The 13,084-nt window shown below is 33.4% G+C and overlaps 4 protein-coding genes across 4 annotated transcripts; 2 read left to right on the top strand and 2 right to left on the bottom strand.

The window, feature by feature from the left end:
• Positions 1-2: 2 nt before the first annotated feature.
• Positions 3-652, bottom strand: FSST1_002777 (uncharacterized protein; the record flags this gene model as incomplete). Its single annotated transcript, XM_083228797.1, has 2 exons — positions 3-234; positions 285-652. 2 exons carry the CDS (start codon positions 650-652, stop codon positions 3-5), a joined length of 600 nt encoding a protein of 199 aa, XP_083086207.1.
• A 952-nt stretch (positions 653-1,604) lies between these two features.
• Positions 1,605-1,870, bottom strand: FSST1_002776 (uncharacterized protein; the record flags this gene model as incomplete). Its single annotated transcript, XM_083228796.1, has 2 exons — positions 1,605-1,756; positions 1,804-1,870. 2 exons carry the CDS (start codon positions 1,868-1,870, stop codon positions 1,605-1,607), a joined length of 219 nt encoding a protein of 72 aa, XP_083086206.1.
• A 470-nt stretch (positions 1,871-2,340) lies between these two features.
• FSST1_002775 (oxidase ustYa family protein) lies at positions 2,341-3,094 on the top strand (the record flags this gene model as incomplete). The annotated part of the gene is made up of 2 exons (XM_083228795.1): positions 2,341-2,371; positions 2,427-3,094. 2 exons carry the CDS (start codon positions 2,341-2,343, stop codon positions 3,092-3,094), a joined length of 699 nt encoding a protein of 232 aa, XP_083086205.1.
• A 7,900-nt stretch (positions 3,095-10,994) lies between these two features.
• FSST1_002774 (GMC family oxidoreductase) lies at positions 10,995-12,983 on the top strand (the record flags this gene model as incomplete). Its single annotated transcript, XM_083228794.1, has 2 exons — positions 10,995-11,539; positions 11,594-12,983. The coding sequence occupies 2 exons, from the start codon at positions 10,995-10,997 to the stop codon at positions 12,981-12,983; spliced, it is 1,935 nt and encodes a 644-aa protein (XP_083086204.1).
• Between the last annotated feature and the right edge of the window lie 101 nt (positions 12,984-13,084).

The raw sequence follows: 13,084 nt of genomic DNA, 5'->3' as shown, positions 1-13,084 counted from the left end.
CCTTAGTTGGTAATAATTATTTCAGTAGTCGTGGGTTCCGGAATTGTAGTTGTAAACGCAGTGATACCAAACTGAGAGCAGGCCTCATAGTACGCTTCAGGGCTATCGCAGTATGTAGCGTAAGTTGGAATATCAGTCGGGAAGATAGTCGTTGCTGCCTCGCCCTCGGCACGACGGACAATCGCATTTGTGGGGATGATTATGACGTTCCCACGCTTGTACACTGTCTGGGTACTGGAGGATGGTCAGCTGATTTTGTGCTAATTAATGTGAATGTTACCTACACTTCGTACGAGCTGACTGTGACTACATTCAAGTCCTGGCAGTCCGCAATTCGATCTGTGAACTCAGGCTCGCCAGCCATATCGTAAAGGCTTTCTGCACATGTATCATCTGACGGAGCTGTTGTTGATGATTCGGAGCCTAAGGTCGACGTGGCTTCGGCTGTAGTTGTCGCATCCGAGCTGGCGATGGATATGACAACGTTAGTGCTCTCAGTGACGGTTGCAGAGGATGTTGCTTCGTCGGCGACAGAAGTCTCAGTCGACCCGATCGTGGTTGACAGAAGCTCGGTGGAAGAACCAGTGGGCTTGCAAGGTCCAGCGATGACAGAGACTGCTAGTGCAGCAAGAACAAGAGTGTTGCGCATCATGTTAAATGTAACGACCGTTGTTGATACTCAAGATTAAAAGAGCGTATAATTCCCGAGTTCAATGCAAGGGAGGATAATGCCAATAGTCTGGAGGTCACAATCGAGGAAAGCAAGGAGATAAATACGTCGAAGTAGACGGCACTACTCAGCGGTTTTATGGCTTTATCATGCATATTGTAGCCGAGCTTTTCTTTTTTAGAGGGCGTCGGCCGCAGCGAAAAGCTCTAGTCAGGGGCAGCTGAAAGACTATTGAATAGCTAGACCTAACTTGGTATTTTTGCTCAAACTAATTGCACACTATCGACACGCTACCAAATTAAACCCAATGATAACGCTGACCCGTATACTTTTCCCTACAAGGAGCTGGATCCGGGAACTCTGAGGTACCCGGCTGCTAACTTTCTGGAGCCTCGAGATGCGCTACTCAAGATGAAAGCTACGTACTTGTCAAGTACCCACATTTCTATTTTGCCAACGCCCTCAGGGACAACAACTCATAACAACCAACACATCAAAAAAGTGGTACGATGTTGGTTTGCAAAGTCGCCGAAATGACCAACTAATCTGTATATACTGGAGGATCTCCCCAAAGTCCAGCAAGACCAAAGGAGTGAGTCTCCTTAGTGCCCTTTTGCGTCACAAGCCAAGTTAAAATAATCGGTCTCGAACCTTGGTAAACACCTTTAACTAGTTGTACTGATTACGGGAGCTCCCGCTGCTAGCAAAGTGTGCCGAAAGGCAAGACGCTATGATGCAGCGCCGCTTGACGCCTCTCGACCGGGCTAATTTAGAAAATTCCCTTCGGCATTGGATTTAGAAGTACAATTAAAGTCCCTGAAAATAGAAAACGGATACTGTAGTCACCAGAATATGGGAAATAAACTAGAACAGTGTTATATAACCCTATTTAGCTAGTTGTAAAAGTCTAGGCCTTGCTAGGGCTAAGGAACTTTTAGAATCCATCATCCTTCATTTTAAGAGTGTAGGCTTTGCCATATGTATTCTGAGGATCACGCTTCTCGAAGCCATCGTCCTTCATCTTCAGGGTATAAGCTTTGCCATATGCGTTCTGAGGATTTGCATCCCGTTCAGCGAGGACATCGGCTATCCAGTCTGAGTCAGAAACGCAAATTCCAGATATCAAAACTTACATGGAAGCGGGCTAGTAATTCCAAATCCACATAGACTAGCAAAACTAAGAATCCGAGTAAGCTTCATGTTCAGGGTGATGAGGCACAATTGGCCAAATATTAAATGTATTTGCTAAGTATTATTTTGGGAATTAAAACAAGATGTCCTTGATGTGGATTGATTAATTATTTATTGCTTCCGAAAATATATATGTCGTGCTTATACGAACTTTGGTTTAACTGGTCTGACGATAATTACTTAGACAGGAAGGTGACTTCTTGCAGAAAAGATAACGATGGCGTGGACACAAACCGCCAATGGCATATGCAAAACAAAAGTACTTCCTTTTAACTAATAAAATATAATTTGAAGGCGATAACGACTCAGATGAGAGCCTACTGGGCAATAACCATGACAGTGTGACCACCGAATGGTCTTCATTGAAACAGCGACGCAGTTGGAGAAGCCGTTCTTGTGTTGCCCTCAACCTCATCCTGTTCACCACATCTCTATGCCTCTTTGTGGCTACCTATCTTGGGTTCAGCTTACAATCAGACATGGATCATGTTCGCAAGACATCATTCTATTGTGTGTATTTCTTCCTTTTATGCAAACCTGTTAATGATCCTAAGTCAAGATGCAGCTCCAGTGTTTAACACAATAAGCTTCCAACTAAAATCGAAAGAGGTAGAAGGTGGTTTGTTCGAGGCGAAGAACCCTTCAAAGTGGCGCAATACTTTGAAGCCTGACCCTGCCGTTGACGAAGCATGGGAGGATCTTGAAAACATTCGCGTTTTCCCTATCACGGAACGTGAGGTCCGCCGACTTGGCAAAGATCCAGAACTTCTTGTCAAGTTTCCACTGGAATACGGCCTTGGCGATAACGCCTACATGGGCCAAATTGACATGTTTCACCAGATCCATTGCCTCAATCTCCTTCGACACTTAGCATGGGCGGAGTATCACCGCAACGGCACGGCGAAGAAGCCGTTTTCCGACTCGCATTGGATCCACGTTAGTCACTGTACAGACATACTGATGCAAAACCTCATGTGTAATGGAAACTTGGATATCATCACATTCAATTGGGTTGAGATACAGACGAATCCGTTTCCAGACTTTGGTGTCAAGCATCATTGCAGGGACTTTGATGCGATATACGAGTGGCAGGATAAGCACTCAGTTCCCTTGGAGTGGGGGCGAAATGTCACTCGACCAGCCCATGCAAAGCAGATCCCTATTAGCGACGAATATTATCGCATATATGGTACTAATAAGAAGAAGGATCCAAAGAAGCATAATGAAATATAATTATAGCCCGGGGGAATAGAAATAATATATACAATTTATAGTAACTATTATACTTTACAAAGCTAACTGAGAAACCTACTTAAATAAAACAAGGCTCTTTAAGTATCTCTCTCCTATACTCAATTCAGTGTAACATAGTGTTGTCAGCAGCTATTTTCACCAGATAGGGCATAGAAAAGAGGATTAAAAGAGCCTTATCTTTTCTATAAAAGGAGGGGAATTAGCTTGCTGTTTTAGGTAATAGAGTAGCTAAATTATATAATATAAGCTTAGCTAATTAGGGTTATATAAATATTAATATACCCCCTATTTAAATGCTAATATTATAGGCATTTAAATAAATAATAAAGCTTTAAAATACTCTAAAATGCACTTAATAGAGTATTTAGCTAGCTATAATATAAATAAAATAAATGCCTATTAGGTAATAATAAAGTAAATAACCCTGCAATTATAAAATGCAGTATTATAGTATAGCTATAAGTATATGCCTTTTATATAAGAAATTCCTCCTTTCTTTTTTTTCTTTAATTATATTTTTATAATAATAAGCCTACTATAATGCCTTATACTACTTAATAAAGTATATACTTAATATTTATAATACTAATATATTATAGGCTAGAACTTAATTATCTACCTATGCCTCTAGCATTTCTATTATCTACTACCCTATAAATTAAAGCTCTCTAAGCTTATAATATCTTATAATAGCTAACTCTTAAGTAGCTTAATAAAAAGCAGAGGAATACTATATATATAACTACTATATACACTATGCAAGTAGTATATTAATAGCTAATACAGCTTATTAATACCCTTGCCGCTGCCTATAAGCTTTAATACTATAATTTAAGCTTAGTTTATATAATCTAATGCTCTAAATAGCCTCTATTCCTTACCTACTATACCCTTTAAGGCATTAGCCCCTTACTAATTTTATTAGTAAGCAGTTTTTTATACCCTATTTAGGGTACCTCTGCAGTCTCTTTATAGGGATTAAGGAGGATTTACTCTACTATTATACCGTTTTTAGTAGTTCTTAGCGCTATATACTATATTTTTTAGGTAATTATAGTTATAAGGCTATATAAGTATACTTTATTTTCTTTAATTAAGCTTCTTATTAACTTAGATTATACTCTTAGGCCTCTTTAACTTAATCCTTTAGTCTATTAGCTAGCTAATATAGCTAATAGGGTAAGGGGTAATATCCTTACCCTAGATAAGCTTAATAAGCTTAATAATATAAATAGAGCTTCCTTTCTCTCCTTCTTTACTTAATTAAGCTTGCCTTATTAGTATATAAGTTAACTTAGTAATATAAGAGGAGAAGAAGCTTAAGAAAAGTATTAAAGGGCTTTTGCCCTTATTTAAAGAGGGATCTGCCTCTCTGCACTACTTTAGTATAGTAAAATAGGCCTCTGCTACTCTAGGCCCTCTAGGCTATAAAGTTTTCTCTTTCTCTGCTAAGGCTATTGCCCCTGCTATTTAAATATAAATTTAATACTATACTCCCTAAGTATTATATATAAGCTAATATTATAAATAGCCTTACTAATAATATTACCCTTAGTGCTTCTTTCTGCGCTATTATAACTAGGGTTATAGCTTTACTATAACCTTAGCTATAGCTATAAATGCCTATTAGGTATATTAGTTTTCCTTTTTCTATGCGCTTTAGCGCTTAGTTTTTATATATATATTATATTAAGGCATCTAGGCTATCCTTTCCCCTTAGTATAAGGGAAGTAAATAAATATATTTTCTTATATACTTTAGCGCTTCTTATTTTCTATTTCCCTACTTTATAATAACCTATAATATATTTAAAAGCTCTCTAAAGTGCTTAAACTATTATTATAATAATACTTTTATTAGCCTATCTACTGATATATTAGCTATTAGTAAATATATAACTTTAAATAACTTTTTTAAATACTCCTGCTTTAACTATATACTCTAAATATTAATATAATAAAGCCTTATAGTTATTTAAGAGCTCTAATTAATTATAAGTCTAATAGTTTACTAGTTATTATACTTAATATTATAAGGTAACTCTAGATTAAAGCGCAGATCTTAAAAAAGGCACTTTATTCTTATTATTTCCTTTACTATATACTCTAAGGTAAATAGCTTAGCTTTAGTAGTTAAAGTTATTACTATTAATTGCCTTAATGCCTTCTAATAAATTACTCCTCTAAATAAGCTTATAAAATAGCCTTATAATAACTTCTATATACTTATATTATTAGTAAATAAAGTATTACTTATAATAATAAGAGCTTATAGCTTATTATATTTACTATAGATTAAGCTATTAAATCTTATAAAGTAAAGATAATAGATTACTTAAAAAGCAGCTCTTTTATAATAAGTACTTAAATTAATAAGGAATTATAATAATAAGCTAGCTATAAAAGCAGTATTAGGTTATAATATAACTGCTATATAAAGCAGGGATCTAATAATTTCTTAATACTTCTTTATTTTATTAGGTAGCGCTTAATCTTTATAAGGCAGAAGCTCTACCTATAAGATTAAGGTTAAAGGGAAGCTATTTTAAGCATCTTAGCTAAATTTAACTGCTATTTTCTTAATATATAAATTATAGTATAGAGAGATAATGCAATTTAGCTAGTCTCTAATAATCTTAATACTAAGAAACTATTTAGCTTTTAAGTTATATATAAGTTTAAACCCCTTGCTTCCTTTTAGGCATTTAATAAGCTTTAGAGTAGTATTTAAGTTACTTTTATAATAAAAGATTAGGATATTATTAATAAAGAAGATTAGGTATATTTCCCTCTTTAAGTTATAAAAGAGGCAAGGTTCTTCTATACTCTATTTAAGTCTAAATTTATATAATTTAGCAGTAAATATATTAAACTAGAGCTTAAGTAAGTCTTTAAGCCTATAGAGAGCTTAGTTAATCTTAAGGATAAAATTATACTCCTTAAATCCTAGGGGAAAGCAGTAAAATATGCAAAAGCTACTTTATTACCTCTATATATTTATAAATACATTCTTAATATCTAATTACTTAATTTTAAGATTAAACTAAGTAGCTAAAGCTATTATTAGGTAAAAAGAGTATACTATAAGTATTACTATATATATACTTTTAAGTATTATATCTTAGAAGTTTTTATATACTATAATCTATACTTTATAGTATAGTAAAAACCTATCTTAGTTATATTTATATATAAATATCTACTTTATTAGTAAAGGCTTAGTTATAGCTTTTTCCTGCTTAACCTTCCTCTAGGTCTTTTTCTTAAGGAGCTCTATAATCTCTATATATACTGCTTACTTAAATAATATAGTAAATTAATACTTTTTAAGCTATTTTTATATCTTTAGTGTAAATAGAAGGCTATCCTAATAATATTTCTAATTATCCTTAGGAATAGCTATTATTATAATCCCCGCTTAAGGATTACCTTTCTTCCTATTAGCTATATAAAGAATTATAGTAAATACTACTATAAGCTTGCTAAAATCTTTATATACTTCTTTTAGCTAATTAAATATAAAGAAAGTATTAAATAAGTCTCTATAAAGCTTATATAATTATTAATTAAAAGTAATACTGCGCTTTTACTCTTTAGCTTCTTAAACCTATATACTTTAATATATTAATTCTTAAGCTAGAGTATAATTTGCCTTATTTCTTAATTCCTTTAGCTAACCTTATAGTTAGGCTAAAGGCTACTCTAAGTAATTATAATTTCCTTTTAAATTAAGTATAATCTATACTTTAAAAGGCTTAGTTAAGTTATCTAGAGCTTATATTATTATTAATAGTAATAACTCTCTTATTATTATCTATAGGCTATACTTAATGCTTAATAAAGACTTAGCTTTAGCTTTACTTATTCCCTAAGTATTCCTACTTAAATCTTCTGCTTTTTTATAAGTAAGCAAAATATTACTTACTTATAATAGTAAGCCTACTATATTAGCTCCTTTATTTACTTGCTTATCCCTAAGGAAATTATTATTTATCCTAGCTTATAATATATCTATTAATATTAAATATTACTTTAAAAAGCTAACTTCTCTGGTATTTTTACTTTTATAAGTATTACTTATATCCCTATATTATATGCTAGGCTCTAGGGTTTATTAAGGCATTTAAAGTCCTATTAGTGCTTAATTTATTATATATATAGATAAGTAGTTTATGCTTAGTTTAATAGTAACTATGCTTTCTTTAAGCGGCTATTTATGCAGATTATATACTTTTATCCCTGAGTTTAAGCCTATTAATTATTCTTAAATTAGCTAATTATATATATCTAAAAGGATATTATATTTTAGTGCTATAATTAATTTAATCTAATCTTCTAGTTTTATTAATAAAAGCTTTACTGCGCTTAATTTATTAAGGTAATAAAAGGTTATTTTATTAAATATTATATTCCTTAATATAATTACCTTTTCAAGCTAAGGCACCTAAATTCGGTATATATTATATGCTATATAGCCTATAAGATACCTAATATATACTCTAGGGCTTATTTTAAATGCCTTCTTTTACTTATTAGCTTCCCTCTTCTTCTTTAATAGATAGGCCTTATAATTATATGCATAAATGCCTATTTAATTAAGGCAGAGGTTAGCTATATATTCCCTTATTAGTAATAAAGTATAGTTTTTAAACTAAAACTCTAAAGCTTTTAGCAGAGATATGCTATTATTAGCTTACTAAGGGCTCTAATTAAGCAGGTAAACCACTGCTATAGTACTCTTAGGCTATAGCTCTAGTAAAAGCTCTACTCTATTTAATATAGCATTTGATTTTATTATTATAATCTTATTAGCTATCTTAATTACTCTATTTAGCTTATAAATATATAATAGAGGATATTTAAGAATTATCCCTTTAAGGTGCATTTAAGCTTAAAATGCTATATTTCCTAATGCATAAATTATAGCTATTTTATTATTACAGCAAATAATATAAATAATAAGGCTAAATTATTATTTAATTTACTTATTATAGAATTAAAGTGCCCTAAGAATAAAAGCTATACTCTTATCTAGAAGAGGTAAAATATATAAATAACTGCTATATTTATCTTTAATTATTAATAGCTATTAATTTCTATTATAGCCTTTTTTATAGTCCTAAAGATCTTAAAAGATATGCTAAAATAGTTTAGGTAAGTATTATTTAAGGGGTTTCCTGCTAATTATCTAGATTACCTTTACTTAGGTATAGATTTCGCAATTAATATCTTTTATCCTATTAATTTAAATACTATAAATATTATTTATAAGCTTCTCTAGAGTATCTTTACTAAGATAACCTACTCTTAGGTACTAAAGTAAGCTTAAGTTAATATATAGTTATACTTAATCTTATATGCACTAGGTATAGTTATATTATTAGGTATATATAATAGTAAAGAATATTAGCAATTATATAATTAGAATATTATTATAGAGTACTATTTGGCTATTATTAAGATAAGAATAAATAGGTTTATATTAAAGGAATACTAGATTAAAGCAGTAATTAAGATTAGCGATAATAATACTATTATTTAGTATACTAAAGCATAGTATATAGTTAAATCCTATATACTAGAGCTTCTTCTTCTATAATAATACCTCTAATATAATATTTATATAAAATCTATTAATAACCTAAATATTTTTAAGAATAATACTCTTAGTATACTTTCTATTAATGCTATTAAGCGCTTTAGCAATTACCCTTTAGCTATAACTAATAATTAGGAATAATAATACTCCTGCTTAAACTACTTTGCCTTTATTAAAAGGTATAAAAGTATAAGCAATAAGCTTATTAACCGAGTTAATAAGATATATAAAGCTATAAGTATTAAAAATAGTGCTCTTAGAGAGAGGTCTTTAGCTATAGCTATTTAAATAAATAGAGAAGTTATACTCTTTAAAGAGATCTAGATTAAAAGTAATAAAATATTAAGGTACCTTATTTTAATTAATGCCGCTTATAAAGCTAGATTAGCCTAAGTTATTGCTTAAGCTAGGGATTATTATCCCCTTCCTTATAAGCTTTACTTTAAGGTTATAATACCTAGTTAATATTACCTTTTAAATCTTAAAAGCTTTCTCCTTAGTTATTCCTCTAGGGAGCCCTATTTTCTTATAAGAAAATGCCTTTTTTAAGATACTGCAATCCTCTATATACTAAGGATAATCTTATAAGTAGAGGTATTTTATTTAAGATTAAAGCTTCCTGCCCTTATTCTCTTTAGGGTTAGGTATATTACTAAGTATAATAAATATAGTATTATATATAGCGCTTAAAGCTTACTTAATAATAATACTAAGCTTATTTATATATTAATTAATTAACTTAATATTAACTTTATCCTTATTAGAATTAATAGTATAAAGTATCTATTATATCTAGCTAAGTGTAATCTAAGCTTAGATTACTATAAGGAAGTTAAAAGCAGCTTAATCTCCTTAGACTTTAGGAGCTTTATATTATATAGTATAATAATAGACTATATACTATTTATTAAGCTATTTATTAGGATTAATATATATACTTTTTGCCTTTTTTATATATATATTATATACTTTATAAGTATAAATAATAATACTTATAGCTTAAGGGGTAAAATACTTCTTAAGTCCCTTTATAATATAATATAGGATATAACCCTTAGGGTACTCTTCTTTTACTCTTTTAAGTATAATATTAAGCATTTCTTTATTAATTATTAACTATAAAAAGGTATAAACCTTCTTATCTTTAGTCTTCTAGGCAGAGTATTTATTTTACTTAAGTATATTAGTCTTTTAAAGTATAATATATTTGCAATTAACTTTATTAAAAGTAAGCTTAAAGAGCTCCAGATTATTCTTAAGAAAATCTATATTATTTAAATAGGCAGTATAAAGCTTTATAATATTAATAGCCTTTATTATATACTTAATAAAGTATTTATCCTTATAATTAGCAATTAAAATAGCCTTAGAAGGCTTTATTTAATTAGCTTCTTTATTAGGGAGGCTTAGGTTAATATATACCTAAGTATTAGCAGCGCTAAATTTAATTTAAATATATTAAAGCTAATACTACTACTAAGTACCCTTTTTAAGGTATAGTATTTCCTTAAGCTTAGAATTAAGGGTAATAAATTAGATAGCTATAGTTAGAAATAGCAGTATAAGGGAAAATTGCACTTTATTAAAGGAAAGAGCGCTAAAAAGGATAAATTTAATACTTAAAATAAGCTAAAAATAATAATTTATAATTAAATTAAAAGTTAAGGCAATATAAATTTCTAGAATTACTTCTACCTAGGCTTATAATTATTATTAGCAGCTATTTTTACTAGATAAGGCATAGAAAAGAGGATTAAAAAAGCCTTATCTTTTCTATAAAAGGAGAGGAATTGGCTTGCTATTTTAGGTAATAGAGTAGCTGAATTACGTGACGCAAGCTTAGCTAATCAGGGCTATGCAAATGTTAACATATAGCTGCTCGCTATAAAAATAAGAAAGAACCTTTATATTGCTTTAATATCGAGTTAGGCCTAAACTAGTAATTTAATCATTAGTGTATAAGTTAACTACCCAAATAGGGCTAGACTCCGACAAAGTGGAGGAAGATCTTCAGGAGGACAACCTATAATTTTATAAGTTTCTCCATTATTACGAGCAACTCCTATTATAGGCTTTAATATAATCCCTACCGCAGAAAGCTTGTAATGTGATAGGGTCAGTTGAAGAAGCGATCTATAAAATCTGGTATGTGGGCGACAGCTGGAACAGCTGATGTACTGTGGAAAAACTAGATATAAAACTGCAAGGTAGAACTACATTGGCTTGTCGGATTCTTTAGGGTTCTGAACTAATACCTCTATACATCTTCTTAATCGTGAGGATGCGTTTGTTCTCGTTGTCGGTGTGCATTTCTTTGGCTCTAGTCCATCGGGGTGCCAGTCTTGACCTTACTAACCCTGTATTATCCCCCCTCTACAACAGTATAGGTTCTCTTCTAGGTGGCGATGGTCTCACTGAAGCTACCTTGGGGGCCATCAGTGGTACTCTTGGCCAAGATCAAGAGTTTGACTATCTCATTGCAGGTGGTGGTACTGCGGGAAATGTCATCGGTACACGACTAGCTCAGGCTGGATACAAAGTCGCCATCATCGAGGCTGGAGGTTTTTACGAGATCAGTAAGCCAGTGTTGAGTACTGTACCTGGAGGAGATATTATCGGAACAGGCTCTAGCACATTGGACTCTATTCCCACGGTCGATTGGGTTTTCGAAACAGAATCCCAGGTTGGTGCGAATAATCGAAAATTCCATTATGCACGGGGAAAATGCCTCGGTGGCTCGTCAGCTTTGAACTTTATGATCTATCATCGAGGATCAACTGGCACATACGATCGGTGGGCAGATCTTGTTGGCGATGATAGCTACAGGTAAGTCTTCTACCCATACACTGACTGCTCTGAGACTGATACCATCCGATACAGACTAGATAACTTCCAGGCCTACTTCAAGAACAGCACGACATTCAGCCCTCCCAATACGGACAAGCGACCCGCAAACGCTAGCGCCGGCACCAAGTACATCGCTGAAGACTTCAAGACCACACTTGACGGAGGCCCCATACAAGTCAGCTACACTTTCTGGGTTTCAGCGTGGGCAACATGGCTAGAAAAAGGACTGAAGGCTGTCGGATTGAAGAGTATTTCTGGTTTTAATAGCGGTGAGCTTCTCGGCTATCACTACACGCAAACAACCATCAATCCAAAGACAGCCGCGAGGAGTTCATCCACCGAGTACATTTACAAGGCAAGGTCAGAGGGCCTAGACAACCTCAAGGTGTTTACCAGGACACAAGCTACGAAAGTGCTCTTTAATGAAGGCAAAAAGGCTACTGGAGTCGAGGTTAACTTCAAGGGTGTCAAATATACGCTCAAAGCTAAGCGTGAGGTTATCCTTAGCGCGGGTGCATTCCAGTCGCCCCAACTCTTGATGGTATCTGGAATTGGACCGAAAGAAACCCTCAACAAGTTCGATATCAAGCCAGTGTCCATCCTCGAAGGTGTCGGTCAGGACATGTGGGATCATATCTTTTTCGGGCCTTCGTACCAAGTTGGCTTTGAGACCCTAAATGCGGTGCTGCGGTCTCCCATCTCTATCATCAAAGCTATTGCACAGTATGCTCTTACTAAGACCGGTCCTTTGACTTCCAATATCATTGAGTTCATTGGCTGGGAGAAAATACCAGAGCAATACCGCACCAACTTCTCTCCCGAAACCAAAAAAGCTTTTGCCGAGTTTCCAGATGATTGGCCAGAAGTTGAGTATCTAGGTGCCAATGGCTTCCTTGGTAACTTTGAATGGCCCATTCTTCAGCAGCCATTAGACGGTAAGCAATATGCGACGATGCTTGGTGCAATGGTCGCCCCCATCTCCCGCGGAAATGTCACCATTGCGTCAGCATCAGGCCTGGACAAGCCGATCATCAATCCCAACTGGCTAGCAGCCAGAGCCGATCAAGAAGCGGCAATTGCGTGGTTCAGAAGAATGAGAGACGTCTGGAATACCAAGGAGTTGAAATCAATTGCAGTCGGCTCCGAGTACTGGCCTGGTGAGGACGTACAGACTGACGAAGAGGTCCTTGATATGGTCCGAAATTCTCTAATGACTGTCTGGCATGCAGCTTGCACCTGTAAGATGGGTAAGAGAGGTGACAAAATGGCTGTTGTGGATAGCCTTGCCCGAGTATTTGGTGTTGAAGGACTCAGAGTTGTTGATGCAAGCTCTATGGCCCTATTGCCTCCAGGTCATCCCCAAAGCACTATATACGCCTTTGCTGAGAAGATTGCAGATGATATCATCAAGCAGCGGAAATAATTACTATATTATGTTATGTATTGTAACTTCATCAGTATTTTACACGAGTACGTATCTTATCCTTGTAAAAAAAGAACTGCCCATGTTACGATACATTCGTT

The sequence above is a fragment of the Fusarium sambucinum genome, chromosome I (genome assembly GCF_050947815.1).
Source record: "Fusarium sambucinum isolate potato_lamoka chromosome I, whole genome shotgun sequence".
Taxonomy (NCBI): domain Eukaryota; kingdom Fungi; phylum Ascomycota; class Sordariomycetes; order Hypocreales; family Nectriaceae; genus Fusarium; species Fusarium sambucinum.
Note: the sequence above shows the minus strand (reverse complement) of the source record. Positions and strands in the feature narration are given on the sequence as shown.